This window comes from Platalea leucorodia (genome assembly GCF_965183815.1).
Source record: "Platalea leucorodia genome assembly, chromosome: 2".
Classification (NCBI taxonomy): Eukaryota; Metazoa; Chordata; class Aves; order Pelecaniformes; family Threskiornithidae; genus Platalea; species Platalea leucorodia.
Genome location: NC_138824.1, coordinates 28,747,366 through 28,774,829, shown reverse-complemented (window position 1 = coordinate 28,774,829; position 27,464 = coordinate 28,747,366). Strand labels below are relative to the sequence as shown.

The following is a 27,464-nucleotide window of genomic DNA, read 5'->3' as shown; positions in this document are numbered from 1 at the left end:
GGTGTATTTACTTAATGGAGTAGTAATTGGATAACAGAATTTAGATACTGCCTTAAGAGTAGCACTCCATATTGTACTGTAATTATCCACTTTGTTAGTCACCCTCTTATTCACATTACAAACTTGGGTTTGGTAGAAAGCTCCAAAATGGGACGAGACAAAAAGATTAATGTTTCACCCATCTTTTGTGTACCGAAACTAACTTACACACACTTTTTTTTTTCCCCTCCTCTTCAGAGCAAACATTCTTATACCTGCACAAAGTCAGCTTGACGGGCATCCAGTGGAACAACAGATGAGTCGTGAGACGCCAGAACCTCCCGTAGCAAGTTAAGTGTCTGATTTAGCGCAGAGCTTGGGCCAAGATCAGGCGGTGGGAGTTCAACCTGAAGAACAAGATTATCTGTTTGTGGTTTTTTGTTTAATTTCATTTACAGCAAACACCAGCCAATCTGTTAGCATAAATGCAACCAGCTAATAATAAAATTACATGTAGCCATGCAGAGAAGAACTTTAATTTGACACTGGACAAATCTAGCGAGTTTCAGACAATAATTGCCTGCAACTTTCAGCATAACCATTCCATTCAGTGACAAACAAAACAGAATTTCTCCTTTCATTCAGACTATGCTTATTTTATAATCTGGAGAAACGCAAACACTACCGTTTTCGGTAGCAAAAAAAGTATCTTTGCTAGATTCGGTGCCAAAGAATAGCCACATTGTTGGCACCACTGAGTTCACTTTGAGCAGGACCTCCTGTAAACACTCCAGAATCTAGTGCAGGCAGAGCTCTGGGATACTAGAGCCATATTGCAGCAGCTGAATGAAGGCATCTTCTTGACAAGGCTGCACAGCCCCTATCGTGTTGAGTATGAGAACTGCAGTCACAGATGCAACAGTCTTAATCCCTAGCAAGTTTGTACCTTAAATTACCAGTACACAAATGAACTGTGCACAAGCTAACTCAAGTACACCTACATAAACTGCAACGATACTGTAAGAACTGGAATGCAGGCCTACCTCAAAGATGAGAATTAGGGATTGCAGACATTTAAAAAACAGAAAGAAGAAAAGTTCGTAATTCTTAGAGAAAAAAAAAAACACACTTTCTGAGTCAAATTACGAAACGTTGGAGCACTTGAAATAGACTGGAATTCTATGCTATTCTTAACACAGGCTCACATACTTTAGCCCTTCTTTGTAACAGGCAAATACCCATTAAATGCTTAATAAAATGTTTATGTAATATGAAACCTAGCACATCTCTTTCCCAACCCACATTCCTCAGGCTCCACTCCAAACATAGTTGCACCTTCTTGTCTTCAATGCTGCCTCAAACTGGCTTCCTGCTGCTTCCAGACCCTTACTACAAGCCAGGCTGCTGGCCTCGATTCCTTCTGCCAACAATCCTCTTCCCACCTTCCTGCCTCCTGCCTATCCAAGGGCAAACACAGATCTGGCTGGATCATGTGGGAGTAAAGAGACCCCCAGCAATACAACACAAGCTAACGCTTCAAGGCATAATCTCTTTCCAGAAGGACGTAGGGAGAACTAAGTTTGGCTGGGACTGGCCTGTGCATCTCACTCAAGGTGTTTGGGCGCAGCAGAGCAAGGCAGTGTGCACTTCTGCAATGCTCCTAAGACTCCAGCTCAACAAGAAAAGAAGGCAGCTTTGGATGGACCCCCAAGCCACAGGCAATATGTTCCATACCTTCCCAAATGAGAACTACTGATTAATAACGTAACAACATGGACGTCTGAGTCTTCAAGGAAGACAAAAAATATCAAAGGGGCAGAGGCTGATGGCCAAAGAAACCAAGAAGGAGAGCATAATAGGCATTTTCAGAGTGGAGCATTATAGAGCCTTCTGGAAATGAGTCTGTACCTAATGAACACGCCACCAGAGACAAAAGAAACAACTCTCTCTCTTTGGAGCCAGGCCTAGCTTTCACACTCTGTGTGTTTCAAAACATTTGAGATACCATACATGTCCCCACGCTGTTACCAAGACAGATCAAACAAAAACTTTTTTGCATCCTTCTGAATACGAAGTGTTCCTCTATTCTCACTTTCCAAGAGATAGTATACTGAATTCGAGGAACTAATGGAAAACTAAATCTAATAGGTTCAGAGAACAGTTGTTGTTCAGCCTCAGCAGTCTTAAAAGCATAAAACAAATATTCTAGCAATGAAGTAACAGTAATTCAGAAAGAGGCACTTATTCAGTCCTGATTAGTAGTGAAGTTTACTGAAATTTACAGCACTGAGTGACTTTCTTCTTGTTTATTCTTGTTATTATTAGGGGTATTGATTGTGCCCTGAACACAGTGTTCTCAGACCTGAACTGGACCGTGTTCAGGGATATTTTGGCATTAATTTGAGACTAGAGTTTGATGGAGTTTTCACTTCCAACATACACATAGATCATGGCAATGATAATTTCAGCCTTCTTTACACAGAATTTTTGTGTCCTGAAGTAGCTGATGGTCAGAAGCTTCTAAATTAGCTTTATCTTTCATTTGACCTGTTCTTTTAAAGTCTACTGTCTTCTAGATGAGAGCAAGGAACAACATTATGGAAGAAGAAAAAAACGGCAAGGAATAAAAGGTTTAGATCGTTAGATTCTATTGGGGTTAGCTTCAAATTCCTGACTACTGCAATAGAGGCAGAATTATCAGTAAGTGGAAGGAAAATTAAAGCAGTGCTATATTCATTTTGAAAATTCTAACTTTTTCCACATGAATATAGATTGGGTTTTTTTCCAGAATTAAAAAGGAAAATTTAAAAAACAGACGTATCTAATTTATAGAGGAACCTACTGACTTCAATTCATGAGAGCTAAATCACTATTCTAATTAAAAAAAAAACCAACTGATGCCCTGAATGTTTTATGTGCACTAAAACATTATTATAATTGATCGTATTTCCAGAAAAATAGATTTGAAATCCATGCTGAATTCTACTTTTGAAGTACCTGCTTCAAGACGCGCGCCAGACAGGAGCTAACTAAAAAATTATCAGAGAAGTTCTGTAGCAGCTAGTTCAACAGCATTAAAGCATACTCTAACACAGTATTAAGTGTCTAACCAGTTATAACCAGCAGTTCAGTCATGCAGAAATGAGGCCAACCAGCTGTTCAGCCTTTCAAAGAAAACAAGAAGAAATTTCCCATTCTTAAAATCAAATATACAAAACTGAAATGAATTCTCCTAAAATTACAATGGACACTGAAAGCTGTACATAAGGTTTAGTATAAAAGGTCGTATCTTCAAGTTCTGCATATCAATCAGTGGGGAATAGTTACTAAGTCAGTTATCTTCCTCCAAATATACAATCCAGAGCAGGTTTCTCTGTTTATGAGAGCAAGTAGCTCAAAGGATGTTTTGAAGGACTTAACAAACAAAGAAAATATAGGAACAAGAAAAGGCAGTACCAATAATCAAGAAGAGAGTGTATGTTAATTGTTTCCCTTTCTCATTTACAAAGAAGGTTAAATGGAAAAAAAAAAGTGCAATTTTTGTTCCTATTAAATACAGCTAATTCTATTAAGGACTGGAGCAGATATTAAAGACAGAATCTTTCTGAGAAGCTCATACATGCACCTGCAAATACTGAAGATACTGATAGGCAAGCAATCAAAACTTTATATACTATCCTACTTGAACATTAGAAAGTTAACAGTACAGAAAGACATGAACACACTGGAGCGAGTCGAGCAAAGGGCCACAAAGTTCATGAAGGGACTGCAGTATCTCCTACACAAGGAGAGGCTGTGTTCAGCCCAGAAAAGAGAAGGCTCCGGGGGGATGTTATCAACGTGTATAAATACCTTATGGGAGGTATGAAGAAGAGGGAGACAGAATCTTCTCAGTGGTGTCCAGTGACAGGTCAAGAGGTAATGGGCACAGATTGAAACACAGGAAAATAATTTTTTACTGTGAGGTTTGTCAAACACTGGAGAAAGTTGCACAGTGAGGCTGTGGAGTCTCCATCCTTGGAGACATTAAAAACTCAACTGGAACCAGTCCTGGGCAACCTGCTCTAGCTGACACTCTTTGAGCAAGATGGTTGGACTAGATGATCTCTAGAGGTTCCAGATGAACTCATCCATTCTGCAATTTTGTGACACTAGTATTAAACAAAACAAGAAGGTAATTTTAAATACAGAACTCCTCAGAGAGAGCACTGCTTAAGAGTGACAAACAAAAGGCTGGTGGCTTTTTTAAGGGCCTAATCAGCTTTTCATACAGTCTTCTAAAAACCTCACTGGCAGGTGGTGAAGACAAAGCACTACAGTCATGGAACCTTGTAAAAAGGTATCTGGATGTTTCATCCTGTCAGTAACAACTGATTAGCATAAACTACAGAAGTTCATTCTACAAATTGAGACAATATTCACCATAGTTAAACAGCAGCAGCCTAAGAAGCTTGAGTGCATGTCTACCAGAGAAGCTTCAGAGAAGATGTCCTGAGCTCTTTTGAGCCCTATTAGGATCCTACAGAGATCACCAAAGTAGAATGCCTAATGGCATGCTTTTCTTTTCAGCTATCAAGTTGGTCTCGGAAGAAAAGACAGAAAAATTCTTGCTAGCTTTGCTTTGTTCACATGGATCCATTCAAAACCACAACAGCATTCAGATCACATCATCACCCAGTCTCATTTAATCTGCCCCATATCTGGCTTCCCAGAAACCTAATCGGTTTCATTCTGACAGGAATCAAATTATGAGGGAGAAGTTTAGTTATTCCCAGGCAATGTTCTAATACCTCTCCCACTGATAAACTTAACAGATAATGCAATCACAGCATTTAATTTGCATACATGTACTCTAAAAAGAACAGCATTAAGGAATAACAATCCCAAAACTTGATTTGGGGTACTCTACTAATAGTCTTCTAAGAGCTCAGACAGAAGATGACAGGTTAGTTTGGCATAATCTCTCTTTGGTACCCTTATGATAATTCTCCATTTAATTCAATGTTTGCAATTATTCTTTCCTTTAATAATTGTTCTGGAGTACTACTGAAGCCAGAGTAAGGACAGTTGTGCTTGAAAATTCCCACTCTCCTAAAACATGTTGGAATAGGTTAGTCTAACAGGCTTGTTGAAACGCCTCACCAGTGGACCCATGATTTTAAATGACAATTCCCTCAATATGAGAGAGCTGAAAGAGCAGTCCATCCACTCCAGTGCATTAGGTGCTTTGAACTTTACTTCCAGTTTCATTGGAACAGTTTCTGTTATTCTGATAATTATTTTCATTTAGTATTTTCTCCTGAATTTATCATCATCTGTAAAATGGTAATCTGTACCAGGCTGTTCTTAGTTAGATCCAGACAGTGAGTAACACAAGCAGAATCCCAAATCCCTAAACATTTGATTTGTTAGTGCAGGGTCAAAGGAAACATATAAAAGGATACATAAGGATTGAACCTATAATTCTGATGTGCTTTACTAGCATGGTTGGTAGACCCATGGCTGGGTCCAAGAAAGCTAAAAAGAAACAAATACAAACATGATTTTTCTGCACAGGGACACTAACATTGGCTAAAAAACATTCTGGTTGAACTAACAACCAGAACAAACCAATTTTTAGCAGAGCTAGAAAGCACTGGAAAGACTGCCCAACACTGCCTCTGAAGGACAAGAGGCCAACCATGCAAAGGAGAGACAGTATTTACAGTAAAAGCTGATGCACTGAACCTTCAGTGACATGGGAGAAGGGTGGTGATGCACAATTTCTGTATGATGTCAGCGTGGAGCTCTATGACGACCTGAGAATCTCAAAGCTGTGAATGGCATTTTAAAACCTGAAAACAAAGTGGCTTTGCAATGACTGTTACGAAGTTTCACAACAGGTTTCAACGAGTATGGGAGCCAAAGAGACTCGCTTGTGTGCTGCCTTTCTTTGATAACCATGGACTTACTTTCAGGCAGTATGCTGAATATTTCTGTTACATAGGTTTCAGATTGTAAAGAGCTACCTGAGAAGTCTGAATGAGAACACCATAAAAAAAGGCTTCTCAGACTGAAGAGCCTGAAGTTGTGACTACCTTATTTTCCAGATTACAACCAGAATGCTTGAGATTTCCTTATGTAATGAAAAAAAAAAATAATAGGAAAGCGCTTCTGAGCAAGCCAGTAAGTACTCTGAAGTAAATATCATTTACACTGATGGCTTGACAATCAAGAGGGAGAATCCTGATCTAAGACTGCCTTTAAGTTTCTGCAGAGCTCCGTGCTTGTGGCACTCCTTATGTAATACAGGACTCTTCTCAAAAATAGATGTGAAGAGGAAGCTATTTTCTTGTCCTAGAAAGAATAGCCTGAAGTCTCAGTTTCCCATTGTGCTTCAGAAATTAAATCCCAGGCAGTTTGAAGGCAATGCTCAACTCATCATAATCAACAACCTAGGGAATTAAACTGCCTGTGGTGATGAGGACATCAAATTACCATCCTGTCATTCCTACACATCCAAAGGAAGAGATCTTGAGGAGCTAGCATATTTAATGAAACCTGCTTTGTCTAAAAAAAGTTCCCGACTAGCTATACTTAAGAGAAAGATTTCATTAAATACTATTCTGGTCTATCAACTACTAGATAGACTGTAGATATTAAAAAGACATACCACAGCAAGACACAGTAACACATGGGTGTTCCTAGACAGTTCTCCCCACACTACAGCACAAGAGAATTTCCATGAGGCTAAAGAGACTCCTGACAAGTTACAAATTCACTGGTAATTATGACTAAGTCTTCTGGAATTTTGTAGCTACAAACAGCAATTAAGAAAACACTTAGATTCTCTTTAAATTAAATAAAAATTGTAGAACTGATTTCCATTCAGAATTTCTTGCTTGTGATTTTCAGATTATCATCAACAACTGATGATACTGAGGCAATACTATCATTAAAACGGTGTAACTCGCACAAGCTATATTCACCACTTTCTAATGATCTAAACGAAAGAGGCACTTAAGTTTATAGAAATAAAAATATTTTTATTTAAGAACACTCTATTTGTATTTTAATCTATTTCCAAAGTTATTTAAATTGCCTTAAGAATCACCTTTTAATCAAAGTAATGGACAGCTGATAACAGGCTTATCAATGCCTTAAGATGCAAAATATAAGCGAAAATAAGGAACCATGATTTCCAGACTGTCGAAGTGAAAAGTAATTTACTAATTTTACAAGTGAGTATTCTCTTTGTGCATAACAGGAGCAGCAACGAAGCCTTTGCAATTGCATATGTAAGCACAAAGGGTCTGTTTTCCAGTGCTTTAATCTTCTCTGAAAATGAAAAAAAAATTCTGGAAGCAGTTGCAGTGCATACATAGTTAGCAAAAAGCTAGCAAAAAGGTTGGTATGTGAAGAGAATCCTACTAATACATACAGACAATTTTGGTCTGAACACACATTAATAAAAAGCATGATTAAAAAAGCAACCTTGAGACTCCTCGAAATGTAAAAGCATTGTGACATTCACTACTAAATTAATGAAGACATATGAAAAGGCACAAAAGCTGGTTATCTGTATATTAACACACAATAAATTAAGTAACAGGAGAATTAAATTTATTATAAAATAGGGTCTTTATCTCATGGAAACTAATGTTTCTCTGAGCGTAATTCAGCCTATTAGTTTTGTATTTTTTGTGAAGTAAAACTAATTTCGGTCACGGGGAGATAAGACATCATTCGATCAATTCAGTAGTCCACTCATAAAGGGAAAAAATACAAGGTGCTTCAAAGGACTGTTTAAAACTCTCAGTTACAAGAACTACACATCAGTACAGTAAGACTCCTTCTCACCCATAGAGTTACATTGTTGTTAATTCCTGAAACACAGAGATTAATAAATAATTGTGGATGCCTTTGTTACTCATATATCTAATCTGCTTCTGAGTCTCTTTAAGCTTTTGACCTCAATTATATCCTGAGGAAAGATCTTCATGGGCATATATGCAATGTAAAATTGTCAATGTTTCAGATTTAATTTATAAAATGTGTTTATGAGAAAAAGGAATACTATGATCTCTTTACATTACATGGTATGCTCGGTATGCCATTCATTATTCGTAATAAAGTGCCACTGAAGGTGGCAGTGCAATCACTGCTTTCATTCAACATCAGTAATACTAAATTAGACTCCTTTATAAAACAATGGCAGTGCCTAGAGCCAGTTGCATCCAGGCTGGCGGCTGAGGGAAGGGGAACTAAGAGGGCAAAGAGGATTACACAACCTTCCCATAGTGGTGATGCAAAGAACACCCACTACAAACTGGGGTATCACAATTCTTTTATCACTCCTCCTTCTCCTTCTGAATTCTACTCGTCTCCAAACTGAAAACAGCACATCACCCAAAACAAAAGTACAAAGACTTTTTAGTTACGTGAGTAGAAAAATTATGCTGGATCTTGTTTGAGTACAGATGTAAGACCCAGCAGGATAAATAGAGCTAAATACAACGGAGATGAATACAGAGCTGTCTTACAGTTTCAAGCCAGGAGAATTCTTTCCTTAAGCACTACTTTGTTTGCACATTCTTTGTAAGTAAAGAGCAGCCATATATTTTTGCTAAGGTTCATCGCTGATTTCTCTTCTTAAAAGGAAAAAATACACAGGTATTTTCTTTTAGCTTATGTATTAGGAAATTAAACGTTCTGAGGAATTTGTATACAGCTAGCATATGCCCATAGCAAGCCATAAGCTTTTTTTTTTTTTTTCCCCTTTGGTAAATTCATACTGTCCCTGTCCGTTGTACGTTTTATGAACTCAAGCTTTAACTGACCCTTGAAGAAGCATTAGTAGCAGAGGACCTACTATTCCAATGACACTGCATTCAAATGGAAATACCCCATGACAACAAACCACGTGGACAAACATACTACGTGGACTTTAGTAGTATGGACTGTGGGTGGTAGCAACTAAGGAGTCACCTGATGAATGAATGAAACCACTGAAAGGAGCCACTGGGATATATGGAAAAGATGATGAAGAGGAACAACTGTTCCTTTGAGAAAGTCATTTCTCAGTCATTGCAGAAAGACAGGAAATTGGGACCAGATGCAAACCATGCAGAATGAGGAAACTACTTTGAGACCACAGAACAACACTGACCAAACTCAGAAAATCCCACTGAATGGTCAGTGCACTACAAGACTTTGCACAAAGAATAATTTCTTTAAATCTACGTATTTTTTGCATTTTTCTTGTACGTTAACTACAAATAATTTAGAAATACACTTGCAAAACTCTGCTGTTTGTTTTCCACTTTCGAACTTTTTTTTTAACTGGAAAAAACAGTAACGTGAGGGCTTTTTTGAACTCTGGGGTTGTGCAATAACTAGGAATAAAGAAAGACATCTCTTCCTGGTTTTAGGGCTTAGTCAACTCATCACATCTCACTCAGAGATGCTGGATGAAGATCATATCCCTAGGAAACAGAGAGGGATGTGTAGCCTAACTATTTTCTTTGACTATGCTTTGATTTTAGAAAGGTAAGATTTAATGGGCAGGTCCACCAACAGCAACATGATACAAATACAGCAGGGAGAATTTAACAAGACCTGTATTAGGTACTGAACAGTGGAAGTTCACTGAAATGCAATTCAAAGTGATCACCAGGAGAGGAAAAGATACCAGGAAAGTGATTCTGGCTTAGGTACAGTTGTGTGGTATAACAAATGCATATTCTGCTTTTAACGGCAGCAATGTTCATGGGATAAAACTATATTTATAAAAGACACAAAAGCCCAAATTTTGTTTTTACTTAGCTTACCATCTTGGAATATACTTCATAACTTCAAGAGAGGAATTATGCACATGAGTAATTAACTATTGATCTGATGATGCATTAATACAAACTATCTAGCTCAATCAGCTAGCTGACTTTGCTATATTGCACTTGGGAAAATTTCCTCTTTTTTTGCTTGTCATGGATTTTAAAAATAAGTAAACTGCTCTGTTGCTCTGTAAACAAATGCTGCTAACAACAGTATTTTAGCTGTATTTTCACAAAAATAAAACTATTAGAAGAATTAAAACATCAACAGGAAGTTTTTAATGTAGTTCCATAGCTAGATATAGAAACTACAAAATATAGAAATATAGAAACTACAAAACTTCAGTTTTAGGAAAAGCTGAAGTATAAAACAGCTATTCATCTAATAATCTTACTATACAAATGGGAAATGAAAGTGTGTGTTCTGTAACATGAAAGCTGTATGACTTTGAAACAAACCTTGTCCATTAGTTTACTTGCATGAAGACTCAGGCTATTAAAGAATATCTTCTTGCTCAGCAAATGCATTTCTTCAATTGTTGTCAACAACGTGGCTGCACTGTTTCCTACAATACCACTGAAAACAAAATTAAGATTAATTAAATAATCTGAAGGGGGGGAATGTGACAGGGTCAGATACTTTAGACAGCATTTCAAATACAATTTTTTCAATGTTGACAATTTACAACAAATAATTGCGGCAAACAGTCCTCCGTATGAACTGAGAGATTCACTCACAAGATGACTGTGAGAACAAGCATTATCAACTATGTCATTAGGCAGATATTAAGTACAGGCTATCTAAAGGTTTGCACAAACTTTTTAGCAGAATTCTAAAATTTACTGGATTTTTATTTTGTTATTCTGTAAATCTACTTCTGTTATAGAGAACAGGTTACATAAACAAAAAGGGTTAATAACTTTATTCTGTCAAACTGTCCTTTAGGGATAGTATCATCTCTCTTGTTTCTTCATTGTCTCCAAAAATACAAGAATTCATGACTCGCTATTTCAAGTGTCGAGTTATTATAGTTAGCATGAATACTGCATAAATTTTAAATGACCCTACATGACTATGCACTTCTCATGGATATACCTTCTGTCTAAAGTAAAAGTGCTTCTAAGCCACAAAAATAGCAGTAAAAATTCATCACATCTTAACAGGACTAATTTAAACTTGTAGCTTGATTTTCAGATTATGATCTTGTTGCATTTAATAGATAATTTCTCAAATTGGATTTTCCTTTCATTAGTCAGGTGCACTTCCTCTATACAGAGGAACTTACTCAGCTGACAGAAGTACCTTCAATTGTCTTTAAACAATGTATCGTTAGCAAGACAGAAAGCAACAGATAAGACTGCCTAAGACCTTCCATTTTAACATCACATTTTCAATTGCACAAAGCTTTATAACCACTGGGAAACACAAATTTGGAGACAGAAAAATGACAGCAAAAATCTTTCAGCTGCTTTTGACAGTGAGATTAGGAATAAAGTATGTTTTGTTCCATATTATAAAAGAAAAAAAAAGGTCTTATATGTGTTCTACCATAGACCTATAGTGCCATCACAATTGAGGAGTTTAAATACAGTGGAAGATGCCCAAGAACCACTTATCCCAGTCTGCCCAACACCTAAATGTCTTTTCAGACAGAAAAGAAGCTCAAATATTAATATTAGTGATTCTAATTCTCAGCAGTTCAGTCCAAGGCTGTGAAGGAAAATTTTCCTGCTATTGCTGTTTCTAACCCATAGGAACTACTGTAAATGCCACAATGTATAAAACCAGAGATTCTGGCTTTTCTCTGGTTTCTGTGTTCCTAGTGGCATCTGGCAGGTTGGAAGATGAGTGGTGCACCTTCAACAGCGAGATACAGAATGACACAAGTATCTTCCCAATAGAACAATGCAAGTGCATAATTAGAATAAACAGAATCAAAACATAGTTGTTTAAGGAAGAAAAGAAAAATTGAAGTTCTAGTGATAATTTAATTCTAGCATTTTCTCAAAGGGGACTTGACTTTGCCATCTTAAATGATTTGTGTATTTTTTTGCATACTACTTATATCTACACAGAACAATAAAGAAACAGCTTCTGTGGCAAATTGATGCTATATTCCAAAGCAGATTCCATACGACTTGAGGAATGACAACAGATAAATTCTCCTAGGTATCATGCATGTTCCTCCTTGATTCCATAGTACAGAGCAAAAACTAAGCCATGAAAATACTTTTTACTTTATTAATCTTTATATAGACAATAAAGAGACATCTTTAGCATACTTAGTAATTTTGCATACCTGATTGTATGGTGGTAGAACTTGAGAAGATTAGAAATCTTGTACAGTAAAACTGCTCCTGGTTCAGCAACAATCACCTGCTCAATTCTAACCTGCATAATAAAGAAATACAAGCATCCTTCAGGTCATACATTCCAAAAGCCAACCTCTACAATTTTATATGCAATATATGTCTGATTTTTGAAAAAGAAGTTTAACCAGATATAAATTTAACATGAGAATGTCCAGTTAACCATAACATTCTGCTTGAACAGAAGGACATGGTTTAGTGGTGGACTTGGTAGTGACAGGTTAACGGTTGGACTCGATGATCTTAAGGGTCTTTTCCAACCTTAACGATTCTATGATTCTATGATTCTAACTGAAGTGCTTCTTGGCTGCCAAGCCTCTGGGTAGAAAACAAGCAGGTAGATGTATTCTTTAAAAAAACAAAACAAAACAACCGAAAAAAACATTTCCCTATAGATTTTTGTTGCAACTCGTTATTGAAAATTTCAAAATAATTATATCATTTGATGGATTAATACCAGTACAAACTGGAATTCTCTCCAGCACTGAATAGCAAGAACAGCTGCAAAATCCATGAACTACAACAGTTTATCATTAGCATTATGCAGCAATTCAGAACGTCCAAAGTATTAGGTATTTTACCCAAAAGACAAAATTGCACCTGGATTAATCTCTCCTTCACATAAAGGAGAGATTATATACCAGCTATCAGTATGTAATTAGATACATTTGTAACTAATGACCAGCTATGTTGACTGTTTATCTCAACTGGCTACATGCACCAAACAGTGCTGACTTTCTTTACACTTGGACAGTTGATGTCTCGTCTCCATGGTACACAGAGTCTCAATCCGCTCATAAAAGGCTGCCCCAGGGTCAATCTTTGGGCACTCACGAAGCACTGATAGACAGTGACTTATCACTGCACTGTTCTCCCACGTGCCTGTGTGTGAAAGGGCTACACACAAATCACCAGCCACCACCCGCTCTCCCAAGTTATCTGTTCAGCCGAGCACGACGTGCAGCAGTGCCTTCTTGTCAGAGCCAGCTGCAAGGAGAATTAACTAAGATTACGCTTTCTCAATCCTCTCCCTTTGCATCTAAGTCAGAGACCAAAAACACAAAATAATTGTTGACTCTTATTTGCAAAAATCAATGCATGATGTTAATTTCAAGAGTCAGGTGAACTTTACTCTTCAATGCATATGTATATACAGAGGTACAGATACAAATACCTGTCTCCAGTGTTGCATAAAAGGTCATTTGGGCACAGATACTGAGTATAGTCTAGGTGTACAGCAAAAGAGAATAAGAAAGGCAAGGGAAAAAGAGAAAAATCAAGATATTGACAAAAAATAGCAATAACTAAAAATAAAGAAAAGAATTAAGAAATAGAAAAAGACAGAATAAACAGAAAGAGAAGAAAAAAAAAAAAAACCAGAAGATTTTGGGGTTAGGAAACAAAAATGAGAATTAAAAAAAACAAAGCAGGAAAAGAAGCATTGCTGCTTCCCATACAGAAGTCTTCACTGCACAGGAGAACCAAAATTTGCAAGTGCCTAAACCTAACCTGCTCAGGGAAGTCCTGGACTTACAGGTTTTACTGTTTCCTAATCCTATGCATCCTGTTGTCAGTCGACCATAAAAGACTACCTGAAGTCTATGAAATGCATCAAAAACATTTTGTTAGTTTTGACCTCATCTTAAGTACTATGGAAAAGATAAGAACCTTAATTTAAATGTTTTTTAGGGTCCTCCTCCTTCCATCTGAAATGACAGGCCTGTGGTAAGATCTACCACTAGTGAGCACTCAAGATTCACTTGGATCCCTAAAACTCAAACCATGTATCAATAAGAAATGTGAACAATTTATACTGCATATAAGCATAATCCTTCTTCAAAAGCAAGGACACCGTATCATATTGTACATTCACATTGCAAATCATAAACCAGTACGAAAATTCTACATAATTCTGTAAGTATTTAAAAGTGCTTGTGGAAATTCTATGACTAGGCTTTTACCAGGCTATTTTATACTTCAGCATCAACTCAAATCAAATTGACAGGTGTGCAACCATCAGCAGAAATCCACTAGAAAAGCAGTATACTGTGGTGCCATATGACTACAACAAAGCGTGTTTTCCCTGAACTTAATGCAGTTATTTTTCTTGTTGTGGACAATCTTCAGAAAGAACAACGTATTGTAGAAAAGACCCCTCCAAACTGAGTCTATTTTTGTTGTTCCTCTCAACACGAAAGCTTGCAGTTATCGAACTGCACTGCATGAAGGCTTTCCTGCTCGGGGGTTTTTGGGTTTTTTTCTGCTTTTTTTTCGCTATGGAACACTTCCCCAGGGGAAACAGTAAGAACTGCATATTTTACATTGGGAAGTCTAGACTGGCAGTGAATTAACATAAGTTGCATTCTATTAAAACACAGAATATCTTTAGTTGTTCTTTCAGTTTTTTTTTTTTTTTTCATTTTAATTAGCACAGTAACTAACTACCGACAATATTTCGGGAGATATTTCTACAGATAACAGAAGTGCATAAGTGTAAAGAGTTTGGCAAACAAAATGGAAGGTATTCTGTATGAAACTGTACAAACCATAAGTACTCAAATCAAGACCAAAACTCCCTCTGACTTACACAAAGGTTTGATTCTATCCCTAATTACTTTGTTGGAATGCACGGAAATACTGAACTCAAACATCAGCATTCAGTATTAACAGAACTAAAGCATGCAAGAAGAACACAGAAAGCTTGGAAAATATCTTCCAAAAAAGCCGTGATAATAGTTTGTTTGCAGGTCAAAAAGGATGATCATAATTATATGGCAACGAGCACAAACTGAAACACAGGAGGTTCTGTCTAAACATCAAGGAGCACTGTTCTACTGTGAGGGTGACCCAGCACTGGCACAAGTTGCCCAGAGAGGCTGTGGAGGCTCCATCTTTGTAGACAGATATTCAAAAGCCACCTGGATACAGTCCTGGGCAACTGGCTCTAGGTGGCCCTGCTGGAGCAGCAGCTTTAGACCAGATGACCTCCAGAGGTCTCCACCAACCTCACCCATTCTGTGTGATTCTGTGATATTCTAAAAGGCATTTTCTTGATTTTTACCTCTCTTCAGACCTTCTCTCTTTCTTAACAGGAACTTATGCATAATATTCAAAACCTACCTGTTAACTATTTGAGACTAAATATTTGGCAACTGGACACAGTTGTTACAGCTACAGCATCCTAAGAGAAATTTATTATAACAGTATTTAGTACACTAGATTTTACTTTAAAAACACTTGCATTTGTACACTGTATGGAACTAGCATAGTCAGGCAATTACTGGTATCAGCTTCATCACCTTCATTATTTTATTCTCTGCTTATGTGAAGAACATCCAATAAATTAGGCAGTCATTCATTTGATGGATCACTATTAACAATGTCTATCAAATGGGTCCCCTAAACTGACTAAGACTCTATCTTGAAAAAAGACAAGCGTAGAGGGATGTGACAGAAATATAGCAAATCAGGGTAGCATAAAGATGAAAAGGAGGAAACAATTTTTCATGGTCCCTTTCCATACAAGAGCTGGAATTATTAAACCAAACCAAAAGGAGTTGGCTTTTCACACAGCATACAGTTAAACTGTTCACTTCCCTCCCGCAGGATATGTTGCAAACACCAACATTTTCTATCAACTTGACATATTCAAGGAACAAAAATCTGCTGAGGTCTATTAACACAAAGACAGTAGCTATTAAGTCCTTAGTACGTCCACAAACAAGCAAGGAAATGATTCTGCAGAAGTATCACGACACAACTGCACAATCTGTACCTTCTTCCCTAAGCATATGCTAATGGTAACCATGAAAAACAGGGTAGTAAGTTAAACTGATTTTTCATTTGACCCACTACAGCCATTCCTATATTCTTACCCCAAGGCTAAATTTCTGTACGTAAGCACTCCTGAACTTTAGGAAAAGTAAAATAAACCCAAGATATAGATTTAGTATCCTGGTATCTCTCACTATATGACTATTTAAACCAGATATCTATAAATGATGGAATTTTTAGTTTTGAAGGGGTTTAGGATTCTCAAAGTTGAGAATCCAACTCTTAACCAAGGACAATGAGAATAACATTGTAGAGGTAGGGACAGACGTTCTGGAAAAACATGACAGAACAATTTTTGTATTTAGAATGCTAAGGAAAACAAAATACTTCACCTTCAGAGGCCTGCAGACACCTTCTGTGATGTGCCCAACTACTTCTTGAATATTTTCTTCCACACCTACAGTTAATGCAAACACATGCTAAGATTATGCAAATATAATTCTCTTTTCTTCAAGACTATAAAACAAACAAACAAACGTAGGAGCTACTCCTCCATAAAAAGCATTATGAACTGCATGTTCTCTTCTCCACAAGACTAGTTTACACCTCCACTGAACTTCAAATCCAGCCACTAAGAAATAGCTGCATGACAAAACAGAGTCCTGGAGAGTCATTACCTTATGCTATGCAATTGCTTCCTAGCACATCATAGTGCCTGGGGATTTGAGGGAGAAGGAGCAAGGGGAAGAATAAATGGTCTAGCAAGAAACTGTCACAGTAAGGCTCAATATCAGCACTTCATGAAACTAAACAGAAAAAAAATGGCCAGTGAGATACTCAAGGAGCAACAGTACGTACCATTTTGAAAGGCCTGAACTGTAAATACACGTGTCTGTCAGTGTTCAGTACTGACGTGCTCATGGCATTGTTACAAATTAAATCACATATGTACCTCCACACTGCTGTGTGCTGCAGCATTAGCAAATGCTTCCTCCCCAGCAGCAATTGAAACTCATCTTTCATGGAGCTATATACAAAGGAGAATATTGCCCTATCTTATCATGGAACACAAATGAATTGTTGCATGGCAACCGGTACTGTCATAAATCAATCAAACTGAAAGCAACAGATCTTCAAGCTCTCACTTCAGTAACAGCTCAGAATAGATTTATGGAGACAGCAATACTTTAATTCTAATTTAAAACTTGTCAACAGGAGTTCATCTTCAGATGGGACCCATGCAAAGAACAGCAAACAAACTGCCTGTGACATGTGATAGAAATCAGGTGACCTGAAGCTATATTTTGCAGATCTTATTTCAGACTAAAAGATATTACCTCTGAGAGTAAAAGTTATAAAAGATCAGAGATCTGTGCCAATGCCTCTTTACACCAAGATACATGAAAAGCCACATAAGCAGAAACAGATAAATTCAGCGTGGTGACTGTAAGAATTTTAGCATACTAAATTGGTAAGGTAATAAAAACATTTATATATTTGAGTATTGATATCAAGGAAGAAAGCAGGATTAAAAACGACAAGATGTATGGTCTGTTATGTAATGGCTAGCTCCCAGATACACTCTAACAATTTACACATTTTTTAGTAGGAACAGTCACACTTTTACTGTTCGTCAACATAACAAGCACCTAGCACATATTTGCAATAGTATATCTAGACCAGATTGACTTAACAACAAGTTCTTGGGTATGAAAGTTTTAGCTGCAAAAATATACAAGTTCAAATACCAAAGGACATGGAATTACAATCTTGACATACCGCATGCTTATGCCTTCACATATATTTTCATGTCCCATTACAATATTTTAGATTCAGCAAACAGTAAAAAGAAATCTTCCAGCACAATGGGTTACATAACTGTTTCAAGTATTAGTACATCACACTGACATAAAAGAATTATGGAATAACCAATTCTTAGAGAACTGAAATCACTTTTAGAAAACAGTGCATTACTGAAGATACACTTCTGGCTGCCTGCTACACCACGTATCTCTGTGTATCCTTCTATAAAGGAGAGGTCTTTCTTGGACTCAGTTTGGCTTTTGCTCTCCAGCTGGGTTCCTGTAACTCCATGAAAAATGGGTGTCTACTGTTTCTCTGAAACAAAATGCCTGCAATTCTCCCTTCAAGTGCAATATCTCTGTAAGACTGGAAGGCTCCTGTTAGCAGAATACCTAAGCTCCAAAGAAGAGAACCAGGTGCTTTATGCTTGGCCAGTACAATGCAAAATAGTTGAACTCTTCTCAATGTGTTTTCAGTGCTTAAAATGTTAATAGCATTTTTGGTCAGATTAATTTTAAACAGCTAACATTTGCAAGCTTAAAATTTTAAAACTTTTTAAAAGCTATTCTTGAATACTTGATTATGGGCTACATAGTTTGTTCTCTTTAAAGGTTTTTTTTTTTTTTGCTTGGGTTTTTTGTTGTTTTTAAGAAGAGAAGGGAAGTTTTCATGTAGCTGCAATTTACCATGTTCTCCATAGCCCTCAAATTACACAAAGCTTATAAGAGAATTTAAACAGAAATCTGAACTCAGACCAGAGACGCCTGAATTAAAATAATAAAACCAGTTCCATGTGCAAAAAGCTACTCAAGTTGAAATTAAAGTTAAAACATTTGACTGACCTATTATAGGGAAAGATCCATCTCACCTAACTTTAGACTCCCAGTTAGGTGTCTTATCTATGCCAGTTGCTTGGGCTCCCTCTATAGGCAACAGAAAAAAACCCAAACAAACAGTTGTTACTAAAGTCTTCAGAAATGCCTACATTAGATCTAACTTTTATTGAGAAGATTTGCCCTCTGGAGATGCAAATCTCTGTCAATATCTGTAACTGCAAATAAACAAGATGTCCACTTTTTAAATGGCTAAGTGAAATTAACTCAATTGCTGCTGTAGCCTGCACAACTGTAGACTGTACGACAGTACAGGAAATATAACTTGAATCTCTCAGTACCATAGACACTGTACTCACTGATTAGCCGCTACCAACTCTGGATCTGTATTTATATAAAGCATATAATCTCAAGGTGCTTCATAAGGCCGCACTTCCTATAAATGGTTCTTGTTAAACCCAGTGGTATCCCATTACGTACTGTTTTATCTTACAGATCTTACTGCATGGCCACCCTTGTCATCAAAAAAATTCCCGAAGACGCAGAGGAATAGTTAACAGACAGCATCTCCCAGGTTTTGTTGCTCCCAGTATGAAGCTAAGAATGCCTCTTGACATTTCTTGAAAACTGCACAACAATCATGGCAAACCCATTCCTGGAGAGCTTAGGAAAACATATTTTTGCTTCAGACAGAAATAGTGTTCATACTAGTCTCTTAGGAAAAGAGATTTTGCCTGGTGATTTTTTGAGAATTTTTCTTCTCCAAAACATTTATATTCTCTGTATTCTCAAATAGTTTACTCAGATCTATGCCCGAAATGCTCTACATATATCTAATTATGTGGTCACAGCATCTTAGCCTGACTTTCTGCCAGAAGGCCAAGGGATTTAGTAGTTAAATAAAGCACTGCACAAAGAGGTGGGAGAATTTCAGAACAGAAGGCAGGCCTGGGCAGCAGCAGTAGGACAACCAACAGCAGAACCAGAAACAGTAACATCCTCCATGTGGCCAGCTTTTCCTGAAGGACTCTCCAATTACAGCAGAAGCATCAGATAGTCATCTATAAAGAACTGCCATGTCTTTTTCTCTACCATATAACCATCATGAGGCCTGCTTTCCTGTTCCCCTGAGATACTGACAGTAAATAATACTAAATTCACTTCTATAGTACACTGCAACTGCTGTTAAAAAACAACAACATTCCTTTGGTTTGATTTACAACAGTTCCTAAACAGCCTACTTGCTCATATACCGTTAATTAGGAAAGCCAATTAATACTTCCAGCAGTAAGGAAAATGAGAATGCATATTACCTTTAAATCCCAGAGCGGAACTCAATTAAGACATACAGTCTGAAGAGCTCACCAGATAACAGATCAAATGTCTTCTTACACTGAGTTTGTTACAGCTGAGTACACATGCTTAATTTATTAAACAAGTCTTTGGCTGGAGCTATGGAGGCACATCATACTACAGCTTCTACAGGACAAAGGTCTTAAAAGTATAGGTCCAATGTACTCAGAAGAGAGCAAAGGGCCTGAAGAATAAGCATGAGAATCTGTAGTTCTGTTAATGAAGGAGAGCTTTGATATTAAAAAGTTTCACATGTCTATGAGCTGCCTACTTTGACCTCTGTAAACCTATAATGATATCTTAGATGACAGAAGAAAATTCCATTTTACTTGTAGCATTGAAGGAAGAGAATTACAGGAAGAAGGAATTGCACTTAAAAATTTACTAAACAAATGAGCAAGGCATAACAGGAATCCTCAACATATCAATAAGCAACGCTATGACAATGTTTTCAGAGAGGTATGTATTCATATACATTAGAGATAATTTTTGAACTCTCAACTACAGTCTAAAATGTCCTTTTTTAAATTTAGTGTAAATCTGTTATAAGCATAGTAAAATGAAAAGAGTACATTTTGAAACACTCTTCTTCATTAAGGGCTTTCTTCTGGCAAAACGCAACCACCAGCTATTCTGAAATTCTTTCCAGGAAAATCTAAGCTCAGACTCTCATAACTGAAGCCCAGCCTAAGAAATTAATCACACTTTCTGACTTATCACAGACTTACTTTCTATCACTTCCCAATTTACGTTTTAAAATCTAGTACTACCTTGAATAGTTACAAGCTTTAGCATAGCTTCTAGGTGTTCTTTTTCAGAAGCTGTAGCTTGATGCAACCAGGCCAGCATGTCTCCTACATACCTAAATAAAGACAGAAGTTTCTGTGTAAATTAGCAGTTTATGGTGTCAGGGATTCAAAGTGCCAACAGGCAAAAGAAGGATTATTTCATATATATTCTCGCTGGTACTGTACCTCAGAGGATCGTGGGAGTGCATTTCAATAGGGCGGGGAGTACCTCCCAGACCTCCTCTAGTAAGAGCATCTATAAAGCCACGGACTACAGCACTCCTCCTGGCTGTTCCAAACTCATCCAAAGTGTACCTGTTATTGAAATGTGAAAATGGGTAAAACAAAACAGTTTGCCTCATCACAGTTTATTATCTCAAGTTTACAGTTAATACAAGTAACCATTTTTTATAGTTCTAGAAATCTTGCATCAATGCTTCTACTATGAAGCATTCAAAACCCTCTGATTTTCTTGATGCCTCTAAACAGATACTAAAGATAACTGTTCCTTGACCCTCTCATTCCTTTATCCCACACAAATAAATAAATAAAAAATCATCTTTTCCATTTTTGTATGTATAAGCACATATTGACATGTCTAGGACTCCTGTTCACATGTGGTTCAGTTGACTGACAGAAGCAGCAACTTATTGCACTGCAACACAAGGCCTTCTCCTTCTTCTCGGCCACCACATGATTAGTAGCAAAAAATTATTTTCATTTGACAGTTGTTCACTGGTTTTAATCACGAGTCTTAGTTAGGTATTTAATGGATGGACAATTAAAGCCCAGAGTGCATAATCTCAAATGGCTTGCTGGTAGTGGAAGAGGTACCAAGAGCATACAGACGGCTCATTTTTGGAGCAGGCTACCTTCCTGTTCGGGCTGAAGCATGATAGCAAGTGAAGAATGGGAAATGAACGCTGCTAATGTCCCTGTTAGATCTGCTTAGAAACAGGATTTTTGCAAGCCATGGAACACTTCTATTTTTTTGAAAAACTGAATTTAAGCATTTTGAACAAAACACATAAATTACAAAGGAGAAAAAGAAAAAAAACCAAAACACATGACAGTTTATTTTTCCAGTGTAATTGATGAAATGCCAAAGAGTAAGCATGGTGTCACTTACCAATGACACCCAGCAGCTGAACAGATATAAAAATAATAATAATAAAAAGCATGTTACTCACTGACTGAAGTTAAATGAGTACTGCATTCACAATTAAACAGATGTGGAGAACAAAATACAAAAGAAAATAATGCACTGTTTCAAATATGTTCCCAGTTAAGTTCAATTAGATTTCTATTATGCTATAAAAAGCCCAAAGGATCCTTCAGTTTTGATCTTTTCTATCTACATTACTATTTGAGAAATGGGGAAAAAAGCACACGGAAGAATCCTGAAATTTCTGTTTAAATCTTTTCCGTCATACACTGTACTTGTTAACTCAGAAAGTAAATATCTGCAATTTAAAGAAAAAAAAAAACAGGCTAACAAAAAAAGTCTTTAATAAATTACTACTTACAAAAATTATCCAATTAAAAGTGGGAGAGAGCTGGGATTTGCTGACTACCTACAGTCCAGGAGTAGCAGCGTTGCAATGAAAAAATCTCAAGTGTTTGTAGAAACAAGCTAAGCTTTTTATTTCCCCTTCAATAAACAGCTATATAATAGATCATTAAAAATACAGCAGCAAAAGAGATCTTGTGATCTTGTTATTAGTTTAGAACACAGCATTTAATAATGATAATTTTGTTTTATAAAGAAAACTACTAATTTTTCTTTTGCTCTCAGTAGAACAGGGTATAACTACGACAAAATCCTGCATCTTAAAAAAATCAGTAATAACAATTATTTACACTAGAAACACAGTATTTACTACTATGTTATTACATGTACTTATCTTAGGGGAAGAAAATAACATTTGGATTCTTTTCAACACACCTTCAATTTTTTAAAAACCCAGCAAAGCAATGATCACTGTGGGGAGAGGAAGGAGGTGGTGAAAAAGCTTTGAAAATCAGAGTGGAAGATGGAAGAGGAACACTGCTTTGAGCTATGACTCCATGTATGTTCTATGAAAAATTTTTCAACTTTTGTATTAGAACCAGGAAGTGAAAACCAAACTGAAATGTTTATTTCAGATTCCTACTGTCTGCAGTTCCCAAAAGTCCATCCATGGTGCAATCTTTCTACCACCTTAAGTTAACAAGACATAAGACAATACGAGAAAACAAGAATTTGTAGTTTTATTTCTAAACTCCTGCCCTTCTCCATCTTACTCACTTTCACCCAATCAAATCACAACATTTATCAGATGCAAGGACAGTGATTTGGAGGAAAAGTGTTTAGTTCACACAGCAGTGCCTATATGCATAAAACCAACAACAATTTAAAATTACTTTCTTCTATGACATAATTTTTACATTTTGAACTCAGTAGTTTGTTATGTACTGAAGGTATACAAAAATTTTTGGAAGGGAATAAACTAAATCTTGAGGTTTAAAAGGTAAAGCATCAGTACTGCAATTTTGACAATACTGCTGCAGCAAGTAGTTAAGCATGATAATCTATGATGAGAGACATACAGCTGAATCTTCTACAGTAATGTTTACTTTTGCCTTTTTGGCTGAAGAAAAGTCCTACCTACGAAGTTCTACCTTTGGTAATACTAGTACTGCTGTTTGTGAGAGAGATGTCAGAAGAAAAATAAAGTCTCTTTGGAGGATTCATTTTAAGCTGGCCAGCTATGGGCTTATACAGAAGATGGAGGTTTATTTCCATAAATGTTAAGAAAGCAAAACAATGGTTTTATGACATCTGAAAGTAACACAATTTAACAAAATATTTATTACAGAAAATATAAACTGTATCTATAAAGAATCCTATAAAATGTTGTGAACCCAGCTGTTACTGATCCTTTGCACCTGTGAAAGAGGGCCTGGAGGACAGAATGCAAGAACGGACTGCAGGCCCCAGCTATGGCCCAATGTACTGCAGTGCACCACATGCAACAGCTGGGGAGGTTGAGGGACACCATCTCTCCCTCAAATTAACTAGCAGAACTGACTGAGCATGTTGATATGTGCACTCTCTCACAGGCTAACAGAATTTTTAAGGTCTGCTTGCACTATGCATTTACTCCATGAATTGCTCCATGGAGATTTACAGTGTCACATACCCCCACCTTCACACATTTGACACTCCTAAAGACAAGGCTAGCCTTTGAAAGACTGCCTAGTACTCTGCTGTCCTGGATGCCTGTGGCTAAAAGTAATTTGTAATAGTTGCAAAATGTGATGAATACATTTTTCAAAAAAGCCTAAAAAGCAAAGAAGTATATGTACCACTTCTTCAGGTATGGCCACCCCAGTAAAAACAGTTCTTACAGTGCCACCCCGTGGTTAATTTGTCTCTACTACCTATCATTTCATTTACATTAAGCAGTCCCTTCAGCAAATTCTGACCAAGAACTAGAGAGTAGTACATTTTGTGTATATATCTAAGTACCCCTACGCTTTAAAGGCCCGTATGTAATGGATTGTTTTTAATAGATTATTGTACAACTCATAATGGAAGGCATTCTTACTATCAGGAGCACTTCAGTAAAAGCTAATTAGCCTTTATCAATTTTTTACTTTGGGAATTTAAATAAGACAATCACATGCTTTGGAAAGCATTTTTTTTCTTCAGAAAAACCCTACAAGAGTAGCAGAAATTCACAACTCATTTAGACTAAAATAAAAACAGTCTGACATTTTACTTTAATTAGAAACCAGTAAGCTGGAAAAAGTCCAATGACATTTACTGTACCATAATTATGTCAAAAAGACTTCTGAAATTTAAAGAAGTTGAAATATGTATGTTTGTTTGTTTTTTAAATCTGATGCAAGACTAAATAGCCACCATCCTTGGCACTGTAATTCATGCCCATCTTTAAATCCTATAGGCTGGAAATACTCATTTCTGTTCGAGAGAATCGCAAACATTTACTTACTTATACAGGACAGGTCTGTCTTGTAAGGCTTCCATGGCTTGAGCAAGAACTGGAGAAATGTCACATGATTCTTGCGTCAAAGTCCTGCATTCATCTATAAAACATCAACACAGATAAAAGTGCATTTTACACTGTAATACCTTTATAACAAGCTGTCAAACAAGAAAATGAGTCAAAAACTCAAAGGTTGTTCATTTTGAACTGAAGCCTTCAGAATATGCTACCTGGCCTAGTTCGTGTTAAGGTAATTCCCCCATAAGCAGTACATTGCTGTAAAATGGATGTCCATCACAAATCTCAACAATAATAAAAATTAAAGGGAGCTTAGTATCTGGTTGCACCTACATACAAGTGTTAAATCATTCAATCATCGGAATTCTGTCAGGCTCCTTTATAATCGTTTACCACATTCCAGGTAAACTCCTAAGAAAAAAAGTGAGCAAGTATTTAAGCAAGCTGTAGGTTTGTTTTGGTTTTGGGGTTTTTTTGGTGGGTTTTTTGTGTGTTTTGTTTTTTTGTTTGTTTGGTTGGTTTTTTGTTTTTGTTTTTTACTTTAATCACATTAACTATATGATCTTGTATATTCCATGCAAGAACGTGGAAATCATATAAACTAAATCAAACACTGGCATAAAAACGATGAATTTTCATTAGGGTGAAACCACAACCATTATTTGAGGCTTCAGCATCTACACTGAACAACAGCTAATGAATGTAAGATTGCATTGCAGCAGCTTTTTTTCACAAATCTTCCTGTCAATGTCTTGGGAGAAGAGAGAAGTAATACAAAACCATCTACATTTTACACTATCAAGATGTTACATCGAACACTGACACTTAGATCCAGAGTACACATGCGGAAAAAATAATTGCCTACCATCACTCAAAAGAGCATTTTGATAAAATAAGGCTTTTTTTTTTTTTTTCATTTTTTAAAGGTAATGAGCCACTCCTCACACTAAACTAAATCTTACTACCAAATTGTCAAAGACAAGAATTTCCCTGTGACCTGCAAGAAAATGACATGCAATACACTTAACAATTTGTTTAGACTATCAAACTGTAGTTGTTGTTCTCTGCGGAAAACCATTTGAAAATACAAATAAATAATACTGTTTTACAAACAGAGATGAGATAGGCCCAAAAAAGGAGAGAATCTCCAATTAACTATTTGGTTCACAAAAGCTAGCTTTTAGACAAACCTTTCACTAAGAAGGAAACCCAAAGCCTTGTTAACGAATCTTGGAAAGGGTTTTTGCTGAGTTCAATTCACATCAAGGAATTAAAGGAATCATCATAATAATATTCATAAACATAAAAACATTCTTAGTCCTACTTTGAGTCCATCTGTAAAGTCGTTCATAAGATGTCTCTTGCAGTAAAGCCATCTGTTCCATAATTTCCAAGCTACAAGACAAAAAGAATTTATTTGCAAATACTATTTTAGGTAGCACTAGCAAAGGCACGTACAAATCAAATAAAACATACCATTACTAAAATTATGAAAATTTAGAAATGTTACTGTTCTTTGTTTTTTTGTAAAATACCCTGTGTAGTCATATGAAGTAAAAAATAAGACTCCTCTGTAACATCTGCTTTTAACAAGTAAATGGTTATCTTGCACTCATTTAAGAAGCACTCACCCCGCCCTTTGCTGATTTGTCCGGAGGAGAATCTTGACATCATCATGAATTTGCTTTACTCTTCCCAAAGCCTTGAAAAAATCCTAAATCAAATAAAAAAAAATAAATAAATAAAAGCAGTCTTTAAAAGCGGTAACTTCTCATTCAAATCTCTAGCACTCTATACTCCCCATTTCAATTGCATATTTACGTTCCTTGCAGGTCTGTGTTCCAAGTGCTGTTTTTTTAAAATACAAGCCCCGCCTCTGCCACCTCTCACCTTTCATTCCATCTTAAGAGCCTTAGGATTTTTTTCCTTCCCATTGCATCATGCCCTTCTTCCACAAAAAAAAATTAATAGCAGCAAAAATGTGTTTTTAACCTTTTATGTAGCATGTGTGTGTTTTACATTTATTAGTTAACACTTTGGGGAGATGCTGAGGACATTACTATTCATTCCATCATCTTCTCCCCGTTCACATTAGCAACTAAAGAGCAAACTGAAACGTTATAAAGTACAATGATTACAGGTTGATATTTGTTGTTTTCATATAATGGGGTAACAATTTCTAAGAAAAATCAAACATTTGCAATAGACTAGACCAAGGTTTTCCAGGACAATCTTTCCCTCCTGAATAACTCAGCAGCAGCTGAAGAAAAAAAAAAAATAAAGTCTCTAGAAGATATCGACACGTAACCAAAAACGTTATCTTGTTACTGTTGTAGAGAGCAAATGGAAATCCACTAATGTTTTCAAACACATATCTTATTACGAAGTTAGCTTTCAAGCATCATGGAGGAGACCAGCAAATTCAGACATAACTTTGTTATCTCTCTTGTGACTTGAACACAGTTTGCCTCAGGAAAGTAGAGTTTCATTCTGGCTCAAGTCACATAAAAATATACATATACAAGTGAAGTAGGACACTGATTTAACCTACTGCCTTGCATCAACTGTGTTGAAAATCATGTTTATAAAAACTCGAATCGCTCTTCCTTCAGGAAAAAAAAAAACAACATTAAAAAATTGCTAAAACAGAAGCCTGACTAAAAATGTTTTCGGCACGCTGGTTGATTCTATCATAGGGGAAAAGCACACACATGATTTTACTGAAGCCTGCCACTTCAGTAG

At 36.6% G+C, this 27,464-nt stretch overlaps 1 protein-coding gene across 2 annotated transcripts in view; it reads right to left on the bottom strand.

The window, feature by feature from the left end:
• The window catches only part of COG6 (component of oligomeric golgi complex 6), a 61,105-nt gene that overhangs the window by 14,892 nt on the left and 18,749 nt on the right, over positions 1-27,464 (bottom strand). For both annotated transcript variants that reach the window (XM_082305125.1, XM_082305126.1), the window contains exons 6-14: positions 26,354-26,436; positions 26,047-26,117; positions 24,711-24,804; positions 20,899-21,027; positions 20,695-20,786; positions 16,328-16,392; positions 12,092-12,183; positions 10,251-10,368; positions 255-386 (exon numbers count right to left, since the gene is read on the bottom strand). In XM_082305125.1, coding sequence (XP_082161251.1) covers positions 255-386; positions 10,251-10,368; positions 12,092-12,183; positions 16,328-16,392; positions 20,695-20,786; positions 20,899-21,027; positions 24,711-24,804; positions 26,047-26,117; positions 26,354-26,436 — 876 coding nt within the window. The remainder of the gene's footprint in view (positions 1-254; positions 387-10,250; positions 10,369-12,091; positions 12,184-16,327; positions 16,393-20,694; positions 20,787-20,898; positions 21,028-24,710; positions 24,805-26,046; positions 26,118-26,353; positions 26,437-27,464) is intronic.